We start from the raw sequence: 11,024 nt of genomic DNA, 5'->3' as shown, positions 1-11,024 counted from the left end.
ATCTGACCACAGAACAGTCTTCCATTTTGCCACACTCCATTTTAAATTACCCCTGGCCTAGTGCAAACATCAGAGCTTGTGGAGCTTGCTTAGAAATGGCTTCCTCTTTGCACTGTAGAGTTTCAGCTGGAAACGACAGGTGGATTGTGTTCACTGACGATGCTTTCTGGAAGTATTCCTGAGCCCATTCTGTTATTTCCTTGACAGTGGAATTCCTGTTTGAGGTGCAGTGACGTTTAAGGGCCCGGAGATCACGAGCATCCAGTAGAGTTTTACGGCCTTCACCCTTACGCACAGTGATTGTTCCAGATTCTCTGAATCTTTTGATGATGTTATGCACGGTTGATGATGATAACTTAAAAGTCTTTGCTATTTTACACTGGGTAACACCATTCTGGTATTGCTGCACTATCTTTCTGTGCAACAATGTTAGAATTGGTGATCCTCTTACATCTTGGCTTCTGAGAGACAATGACACTCTGAGAAGCTCTTTTTATACCCAATCATGTTGTCAATTGACCTAATTAGTGTCAATTGGTCTTCCAGCTGTTCGTTATACGCTCAATGTCCTTTGCCAGCCACTTATTGCTACTTGTCCCAACTTTTTGGGGATTTGTTGACACTGTGAAATTTTGAATCAACATATTTTTCCTTTAAAATGTTGCATTTACTCAGATTAAGCTTTTGATCTGTCATCTATGTTATATTACAAATAAAATATTGACATTTGCCATCTCCACATCATTGCATTCAGTTTTTATTCACAATTTGTTTAGTTTCCCAACTTTTTTGGAATCCGGTTTGTACATTCCCAGCATCCTGAACAAGCGAGCGGATATCATGTCGAGGGATGGTCCCCGCCACAGAGAATGAAGCCTCCATCCCGAGCTGATTTCTCGGTTTTTGGAGCAAGTTTGGCTGAGTAGCAGTGATCTGTCCGCCACACGGGAGAACGCCCAGTGTCAATGATGGTTCTCAATGAGCCCACGAGACGACCCACCGTTAGGAGTGGACGCCTTCGCTTACAGCTTGTGGCCAAAAATGCTCCTTTATGCGTTCCCTCCAGTCTTGCCGATAACACGGACCCTGGACCGGGTCCGGGAGGAAGAACCGTCAGTCATCCTCGTAGCTCCTGGTTCCCGAATCTGCAGCGACTGATATCGGGTCAGCTGTGGAAACTGCTGTGGGGGGTGCGCGCTCTCCTCCAGGCAGGAAGAGCGATCAGGAGTTACCCAGAAATAGGTCAGCGTCTTTGGGTCTGTCCGCTGAACAGATCTGTTTAGAAAAGATGGGCCTTCCACAAGATGTGGTGCGTACGTTCAGGGCGCATGAGCTGCTTCCACCACAACGCTGTAAACATCAAGTGGACAGTTTTTCAGCGCTGGTGTGCAGAGAAAGGCGTGGAGGCCGTCTCATGGCCACTAGGTGGCATGTTGTCCTTTCTGTAGCAGCTGATGGACAGAGATCTAGCGTTCAGCACAATTAAAACTTATGCTGCAGCTATTTCTTCCTGTCACGAGGGCTTCGGTGACAGAACAGTTCTTAATCACCAGTTGATGAAGCGTTTCCTGAAAGGTGTACGGAGGACAGATCGGTGTCAGGTCCACTAGCTTCACAGCGAGACCTAATGATGGTCCTGCACGCTCTGATCAAAGAAAACAGCCCTGCTGTTAGTTCCGACGTCAGCAAAGAGAGTGAGTGTTTGTTTGCTCTCTCTGTTGCTCCCTCATGTCTTAGAATTCAACGGCAGTTCAGCTGTATTGCGTTTTAACCCTGCTCTGAAAAACATCACGAGCTCATTCAGATCAAGAGTGATAACCTTGGATGGGTTTTATCCTCTTCCTCATAATTCTGAGGAGGAAGTAACATCTCACCTCCTTCTTTCCCATGTGCACATTTTTCATGTTACGTGGCGCACACGGCCACACTATGCCGCTTTCAGCATATATTCGTGCATTACAGGGACAGCTCTTCAGGACGTCCTCTATCCACCCAGCGCCTCTCACACTGGTTGTGTGAGGCTATTTCTGAAGCTTACAGTTCATCTGAACTGGATCCTGCAGAGAATCTCAGCACATTCCACCAGAGGGTTTTCATCCTTCATGGCTCTGCATGGAGGGATGACAGTGGAGGATATTTGTATGGCGGCTGCCTGGTCATCGCCATGTTTAATTATTCGTTTTTATCTACGTGATGTTTCTACTTTCTCCATGACCCATCCTGTTCTCAGGGTTCTGGCAGAATGATTATTTGTTTCATGGAGCCTCACTTTGAGCTCACACCTGCCTGCATGCAGTCACAGTGTGAGATATTCATTATCAGTCACAAGTTCATGGCTGCTGATTTTATCGTTTTTAACCGGTTCATCCTGAGGAGCTGTTGGTCTGCTCTGTTTATCGTTACACTGTTACAATTTGTATCCTCCGTTGTTCCTATTCACAGCAGCAGGTCTGCTATCTCAGTCTTTTTTCCTCAGCAGAGATCTTCTCTGGTGCGCTCCTGCGCATGGAGCACACAATTACGCAGCGCGTAATTACGCACACAGAAGGCTGAGTGATGAAATGTTTTTTTGTGCAAGCAGGTGCTTCATGTTGTGTCTGAATGGACCCAGTGAGGCATAGACTACATCCTGCTACACCTTTAACCCACTAGCAACAGCCTTAAAGGGCAAAGCCTATACGAAATAGAACGTTGGTTACGTACTGTAACCCCAGATTCTATGAGTATAGGCGCAGCCCTTTAAGCTCTGGGCCTCACTGGTTCCTAAATGGCTGAAGAAAAAAGCTATTTGGGAGCCGATTACCCGGTCTCACCGTAATTTATACGGACCGGGGGTGAGGCCCACACAGCAGGTGGGCGTGGACTAAAGTTTTCAGTGCTGCACTGCGCGCGTAGGGATAAACCCACTAGTGACAGCCTTAAAGGGCTACGTCTATACTCATAGAATCTGGGGTTACAGTACTTAACCGACGTTTACACTGCAGCAGCTGCTAAATTATTAAATGAAAATTTCACCACATTCAAAACAACAAAGATGAAAGCTGTTGACACCTACATTGACGTGAGTTTGTAGCAGATCTTGAAATCACAGTTATAATAATGCCTCTCAGCAAGAGACACGACTACATCCAAGTTGTCCTGAAGACCATTTACCATCTCTGGCACCACCAAGTCACTGGGCTTGTCATACTGCAGAAGGACAAAATATGAGACATCACTGTCATTGCCGACGAAACGTTTATATCAAAGCAGGTATGAAACCAAAGAAAGGGTCTTGAGGAAAAATGTAAAAGATTGTATTATGAGATGGCTTCTGTTGTGACTTGGAGCTTCATAAATAAAATGAACTCTGTTATAACACTGAGTCCCAGAAATTTTGCATGAATATGTTGCTGTACATGTACAAGATGTGTGAGCAAGAAAAGAGTTGTTTGGCATAAATAAACAAAAGTCCCATACCTTTTTTAATTTATTTTCAAAAACGAAGTGCAACAGCTCCTCCTCTTCCTCACTGCACTGCTGACTAAAAGGAAGTGATTCAAGGAAGTCTTTTTCTAGTGCAGAAAGAACAGGGTTCATTTAAATTACAAATTCCAATATAGTTCTTTATAAACCAGTGTTACATGTCGTACTTTTAAAATAATAATAATAAAAAGAAACAAGCTCACATCCTCTCATCAGACAAACCTCACCTTCTTGTGCGGTCAGCATGTGGTGAGATGTTAAAAGGTCAAAGGCTTCAAAGCAATACACGTCTAGTTTCAAGGCCTCTTTGTAGCTGGAGGTGGCCAGAGGCCTGTTGTCCATGGCATCATAGATCTTCCCCCGCAGAAGGCAGATGGAGCTACTGATCTGAAATTTACCACACACAAAGGAGTAAATAAAAGAAAACTAGAGAATTTGCATTACCTGCAAAAATGCAAGTGTGAATGCTTCTTGCTTAAGAATGTGAATGATATAGTTGAAAAGTAGCTTAAAACAGCAGAAAGAAGCTTCCAATATCAGAAGGAAGCAGAAAATGCACAATTGTTCTTAATGTAATGGACTGCCAGGCTGCTGCTGATATAAACCGTTGATCTGACAGTACTGTGTTTGGGTTTGCTCTCAGCTACCTCTATACCAAATTTCAGCTGATTAACTCTAAAAATGCCAGAGTTATCATATTTTTTCCTTTTTAGCTAGGGCAGCCAAGTTGGATTTTTGATTTGGACTCAGTATGTGATAGGGAATGTTTTCGGCTATAACCTCACCAAATTTCACCTCTGTATGTGTAACATTGGTTGAGGTAAATCCATTCAAAAGTAGTGTTGTCGGCCATCTTGGAATTGTGATTTGTATGTAGCATTTGATGGGATACATTGCCAGCTATCATCACACCTAATTTTAGCTCAATGACTAAAATTGGCTGATTTATAGTATTTTTCCTTTGTTTGCTAAGGCAGCCATCTTGGATTTTTTGATTTATAGTCAGAGCCTATCAAGGACTGTTCTCAGCTACCAACACGCCAAATCTCAGCTGAATAGCTCTAAAAATGGCAGCATTATCTCAGTTTTTCTATAAAACAGCTGAATAGTAGCTAAAGAAATCTAGAAAGAAGCTTTAATTTCCAAAAGAAAGTGGAGGGAGCTTACTTGTGCCCACTAAGGCTCAAGTATGCATAAATTAGAACAATAAAGTTGAAATTATCTGAGAAAAGCTTAAATTTGCTCAAAACAGCTGAATAGTAGCTAAAACAAGCAGAAAGAAGCTTAAATTACTAGAAGGAAGACAGGGGAGAAGGTTTTGGCTGAATAAGGCTGAAAAAAGTTTAAATGATTGCAAAAAATGTGGAATTAGCTGATAAAGATGAAATGATCAACAAAAAACAAAAACAAACAGCTAAATGCTATCTGAAATAGAAGAAAAAGCTAAAACTTGCAAAAATAAGCTGAAAGGAGCCAAACAAGCTGAAATTAGCATAAATAAGTTTAAAGAAGCACAACAATGTTTAAGTTAGCTCAATCAGGTTGAACGGAGTACAAAACAGCTGAAACAACAGCTGAAATTAGCTGAAGTAGCTGAATTTTGTTTAGATTTATAGTCAGAGCCTATTAGGGACTGTTCTCAGCTACCAACACATCCATCATTTTAATATCAACATATTTCTGTCAGTCTAAACTTACAGAGGAAGGGGACATGCCCCAGTCCTTTGCAGACTCTGTCCCATTGTCCTCCTTTTCACTTTTGTTCAGTAGTTTCTTATTAGCTGGCTCCTCTACATCCAGGATATCCAAGGCCTGCTGGAACTCTTTGGCAGCGTACTATAAAAATATCAAAACTATTAATTCTGACAGGGTTATTGAGGAGATGACCTGCAGCTGTGAGAGATTTTAGAAATGGTGGAACTTACATGGCACCTGGCAGCAAGATACTGACAAGCTCCATATAACTGTGGAAAAAAAAAAGTGTTAGGGACAAGAGACTTAACATAAAATATTTCGCAAATTCCCTTTAGATTTGATTATTTGATTTAAAATAATTACCCATGTTTTAAATCATTTTTAATGTTGCCTTTAATGTTTAAACTTTAATGTCATCACTCAGCTACAAGCAAAGTGTCTCACATTGATTTACGTTCACATGCAACTCACTTTGTCAAGCTTTCGTGAGCGAAGGGCATGTGAGGCTCTGTGGTACTGTGAGGTGAGGAACAGGCATTGAGCAAGCCAGTAGATATCCAGAGGGTCTTCTGCAAGCCAAACAAAAAGACAAGGTCACAAAAACACATGGAGTCTTCGCTGAGATGCTGCCTCTGTTGGGAAACAACGGTTATGTGCCTTGCACACTTCATGTTATTTATTATAATTAAAGCAATGACAGAAGACAAAAAAATCTGTTCATAAAAATATTTGGTCCAGTAATGAAAAACAAAAACTACCAAACATGTTCAGAAGAATGTGTTGACAATTTAGTTTTTTGTGTGCGTTTACAATTAAAAACTGGGCATTTTCTGCTGAAGAGGTGCCATCACAAATAGCTGCCTTCTCAACAGGCAGTGATTTATACACCTACTCAAAAGACCCATGCCACCTATACTGACTGATGAAAACAATAATAAAAAGAAATAATTTTGTTTGTCGCAGCAAATGTTGGTTGATATTCTTTCAAATTCAATATATTTTTGTTTACCAGTTTAACTGGACAAACCATTTCATTTTGTATGTTAATGTATGTGGTAAACCACAAGTCTCTACAGACCAGTACAAGTCTCTCTTGTACTGGTCTGTACACAGAACTAGTTTTCAGGCTGCTGCAGATCAGCTGGTGTTAAAAGGTGCAAACACTGTTTATTGATGAGCGGACTGTGTTATTTCTACAACAGAGGGACAATTTTTTCCCTTCTTTTCCTGTACTCTACCTCTGTCTGTGTCAAGTTTTCTCTCTACTGTTTTTTCCTCCTTCTCTGGGCACCGGAGAGTTTTGGTTGTTTACATGTTGTTTGTGCATTTTGGGCTCACGTGAGCACCTGAGCAGTGAGGTAAAGGGGGCAGAGCTGATACGGCCAAACGCTGAATTCCAGTTGTAGTCAGAAGTCGAAAATTTTCGACCTCCAAGTCAGAAATTTCAACAGGAATGCACCCTAAAGTTGTAATTCCAAGTCGGAAAGTCAGAGCAACAAGACCCTATCCGACTTCAGCATTTCAAGATGGCTGCTACTGGCACCAACAGTAGGTGAAACTCTGTTATTTTTACTTTCAATAGCAGTCCTGTAGTATTTATTTCACATTTAGTCAGTCGTACATGTTTCATTGTTTATAAGAGGATTTGTTTAAAACTACATGGATATTTTGTTAAAATTCCCTTAAACACTTTTAAACTATGGCTAAACTACAGTAGTCTTTTAGGTCTTTAGTGACCTTTGTGTGTAGAAAGCTGCACACTGACTGAATATTGTGAGACAATGGTGTCTGACTGTGTGCGAACTGTGTGTGTTTTAGTCTACCTGATTTCAACGTGGACATGAACATGTTTGTGGACCCACTAAGGACCTGTCCCCAGTCCTTTGTATCAGAGGACTGGGACCCATCACCTGAAAGTACAACTAGTAGAATCCAGTGAGTCACACACCACAGCACATAAGTACCGGTAATGACAATATTATTTATCAAAACAACAGCAAAAAATATAATTTAATAAGTTTTAAGTCTCGCTTGAAAACCCACTTTTATTCCCTTGTCTTTGACACGATGTGATTTGTTTCGGTGTTTTGTATTTTACAGTATTGGCCATTTAGTTATTATCTGCTGCTATTTGTATCTATAGTTTTTCTTTTTTGTTTTCCTCTCCGCTGTGTTCGTTTGTTTCCATTGTACAGCACTTTGGTTGGCCTTGTTGCCGTTTTAAGTGCTCTATAAAGAAATTGGTATGGTAATAAAGCTAACCTGTTGATGTTCAGTGGGTCAGATTAGTGCAGTTACATTGTGGATGCTGAGAGCAACACTTCATAAAACATTTCAGGCACAGCGTCCAGCCCAACGATAGACCCAGAGAGAGACATGTCCCCTACATCCACACCGATCACATACAGTACATTACTGGTAAAAGCAGGAGGGTGGATGATGAGGTGATGAGAGTTCATGAAACAGTTTGAGGAAGTTAGCCAGCAGCAGCGTGAGGAGACATTGGGACAACTGAAGTCTGTCCGACAAGGTTTTGAGGACATTTTGGGGCGGCTGTGGCTGAGCAGTTAGAGCAGTCGTCCTCCAATGCGAGAGTTGGGGGTTCGAATCCACCAGCAGTCACATGTCGAAGTGTCCCTGGGCAAGACACTGAACCCCTCATAGCCTCTGATGTGTGTCCCATCAGTGTTTGAATGTGATCTAAAGCACCGATTAGTCTCTTTAGAATGATTTGTTTAATTAGCTTTGTAGAGATCTAGTAGAGTGCTGTATGAATGGGTAAATAAGGGCACAGATTGTAGTGTAAAGTACTTTGAGTATCTTGAAATAAAATAGAAAGGCGCTATACAAGTACAGTCCATGTACCATTTACATAATGAAAGAGCTGCTCAGTACATTTTAATTTGGATATGAAATTTTGTTTTTGCACATTTATACAACTACTAAACAGTGTTGCCAGATCTCACGATAGAAACAAGCAACCAGCTCTATGAAAACAAGCCCAAAACAAGCCCAACTGGCAACCCACCACATTGTGTAAAACAGAGGCTGTTTTGAAACAGTCTAAACTAGGGATGCACCGATTGTAGTTTTCTGGCCGAGCACCGATTTCTAAAAAGTCTGACCTGCCGATACCAATTTTGTTTTATAAGCAACACTGTCAGGTGTTATAAGGTCACAATGCACCTTCAATTTTCTAATATTATTTTATTGAAAAACATACCCATAAACAATATCCTAGAAACAGTACAAACTTGTTTTAACTGGCCATGAGGTAGTGCTCTGAAATATAAATGAAGTTCAGACAATTGTTGTTAAAACAATACAAAACAAACAAACAAAAAAAAAATTGGTAAAATCGGTTTCTCATGCAAGTATCAGCCGATTTCCCAAAATTAAGGAAATTGGGGCCGATAAATCGGCCGGCCGATTTATTGATGCACTCCTAGTATAAATATACATTTATTATGGCGTTACACATAAACAACAGCAAAATTATGCTAAACACTTTGAATAAAAGCTCTGATAAAAAATTTATTTCACGTCATTTTTTCTACCTATTTTTTAAAAACAAAACATCTTGACAGCTGCGTGAGTGAAGCCCCCAAGTGGTCGGTCATAGTACGAGTGTTTGGAGTGCGTGTCCACAAACGTATGTGTCTATGTGTGCGCCCGTCGCCTTGCCAACTTGGGCGGGAACGATAAACAGGAAACGGTGGCTTGGAAGGGACAAACTACCTACTACCACTCGTCTTTTGCTTTATTGTGTGGAGCCGGGAAATAATCAACTAGTTTTACTCAGAAAGAATGTCAAGCCCAAGTAAGAAACTTCACATTCAAAACAAGCCCCCAAAAAAATAATTTGCATCCCACGACTCACAAAGAGACTTTAGAAAAAAACAAGCCCAGAGTGCAGTGAAGCACCAGTTTTTTAGCTTTTTTTTTTTTTTTTTTTTTTACAATTAACATGTTTATATGCTGTTTAGTCTGCATTCATCAACAATTTCGCCACACGGAACATCTATGTGCAGTGGTTATGATGGGAAATTATTCCACTCAAAAAGTTATTGAGAAGGCTGAAGTAGGAATAGAGGAGACAAGGTGACACTTGTGTTTGCATACTCCTCATTCCTATGAAGCCTCCCAGGAGAATTTTAAGACTTAAGTGTATAAGTAAAAACTATAAAACAACCCAAAAAAACCAAGACTCAGGAAACCACATTGCTATTTTGCAGCACAAATATTTGCGACACATATCACGCTTGACTGTGTGACTACACTGCCAAGAACAACACGTTCATTCAACCTTTATTTATACAAGGTAATCCCATTGAGCCACGGGGACTCATTTACAAGAGAAACCTGAAAAAAAAAACATAATCCAGGTTTTCCTTTTATAATAAATATGTTTAATTAAATGTCCCTGTGTTGATAGCACCAGATGAATGACTGAAAACTAAGACGTACAGTTAATTATTTTCATACGTTGGTGAAGATTCTCAGTCATCTAGGATATGGTAAATTCAAAACAGTTCAAGACAAAAACAACTGGACTTTATTTGTAACAGAAGACTTTCACTTCTCATCAGAGAAGTTTTCTCAATTCAAAGAACAGGGAGTGTGTGGTTCGAGTTATAAAGCTGAGGTAAAATACAGACAATACTGTACATATGCAGGCTGACTTATCACACCTCACAGTAGGGGTTTGTTAATATGATTCATAGATAGACCACTCTGGTCACATGAATGACATTCCTAACAGGTGTGAAAACTGGCTGGGTATCAGTCCCAAAGCTGCATTATACATTTCTGAAAGTTGAAATCTGAGACCTCCTCCTCTTTTTAAAGATGGTTTCTCTCTTTTTACATGAATTTCTTCCTTCACCCCCCTCTCCAACCATCTGTCTTCTTGGTCCAAAATCTTACCTGTCTTACCCCCCCCCCCCCCAAAAAAAAGCAAAAAAGTCCATGCTCAATAATCCAGGTATACTATCCAACAATTTTCAGTCAGGTCACCTGGACAGTTTCTTTTTTTGCTGAAACGTTTCACCTTCCATTCGGAAGGCTTCATCAGTCAAGGAAACGCACATCACAAAACTGATTCTTCCCCCAACAGCTTACTCCAAAGTGGAACAAACCAGTTATGTTGGTGCTAAGATGGTGTCTTTGGCACGCACCCTCCTCTCGTGCCGGCCGTCTTCCTCGTCGACATTCATGTCAAACTGGTTCAAACCCCCCAAAAAGTCCATGCTCATGCTTCCTTGACTGATGAATCCTTCCGGATGGAAGATGAAACATTTCAGCAAAAAAAGAAACTGTCCAGATGACCTGACTGAAAATTGTTGGATTGTATACCTGGATTATTGAGCATGGACTTTTTTTGGTTTTGAACCAGTTTGACATGACTGTTGATGAGGAAGAGGGCCAGCACGAGAGGAGGGGGCATACCAAAGACACCATCTTAGCACCAACATAACTGGTTTGTTCCACTTTTGAGTAAGCTGTTTGGGGAAAGAATCAGTTTTGTGATGTGTGTTTCCTTGACTGATGAAACCTTCCGGACGGAAGGTAAAATGTTTCAGCAAAATAAGAAACTGTCCAGATGACCTGACTGAAAATTGTTGGACTTACCTGTCTTACCTCAACTTTATAATTTGAACCCCACACTCCCTGTTCTTTGAATTGAGAAAGCTTCTCGGATGAGAAGCGAAACGTCTTCTGTTACATAGAAAGTCCAAATGTTTTTGTTTTGAACCTTTTAAAATTGTTTTCCTAAAAACAACAAACTATGAACATAAAAAAAAATTAAAGGATCAAATTAAAGATGTAAAACAGTGTATAAAAGTGTGTGTGTATATATATAT

At 40.6% G+C, this 11,024-nt stretch overlaps 1 protein-coding gene across 1 annotated transcript in view; it reads right to left on the bottom strand.

The window, feature by feature from the left end:
* The window catches only part of cdc16 (cell division cycle 16 homolog (S. cerevisiae)), a 64,558-nt gene that overhangs the window by 33,862 nt on the left and 19,672 nt on the right, over positions 1 to 11,024 (bottom strand). The window contains exons 2-7 of the mRNA XM_037686688.1: positions 5,632 to 5,729; positions 5,391 to 5,429; positions 5,164 to 5,301; positions 3,693 to 3,852; positions 3,460 to 3,554; positions 3,056 to 3,189 (exon numbers count right to left, since the gene is read on the bottom strand). Of these exons, the coding sequence (XP_037542616.1) occupies positions 3,056 to 3,189; positions 3,460 to 3,554; positions 3,693 to 3,852; positions 5,164 to 5,301; positions 5,391 to 5,429; positions 5,632 to 5,729 (664 nt within the window). The remainder of the gene's footprint in view (positions 1 to 3,055; positions 3,190 to 3,459; positions 3,555 to 3,692; positions 3,853 to 5,163; positions 5,302 to 5,390; positions 5,430 to 5,631; positions 5,730 to 11,024) is intronic.

Source organism: Nematolebias whitei, chromosome 13 (genome assembly GCF_014905685.2).
Source record: "Nematolebias whitei isolate Nwh7 chromosome 13, NemWhi1, whole genome shotgun sequence".
In the NCBI taxonomy this organism is placed as follows: domain Eukaryota; kingdom Metazoa; phylum Chordata; class Actinopteri; order Cyprinodontiformes; family Rivulidae; genus Nematolebias; species Nematolebias whitei.
Note: the sequence above shows the minus strand (reverse complement) of the source record. Positions and strands in the feature narration are given on the sequence as shown.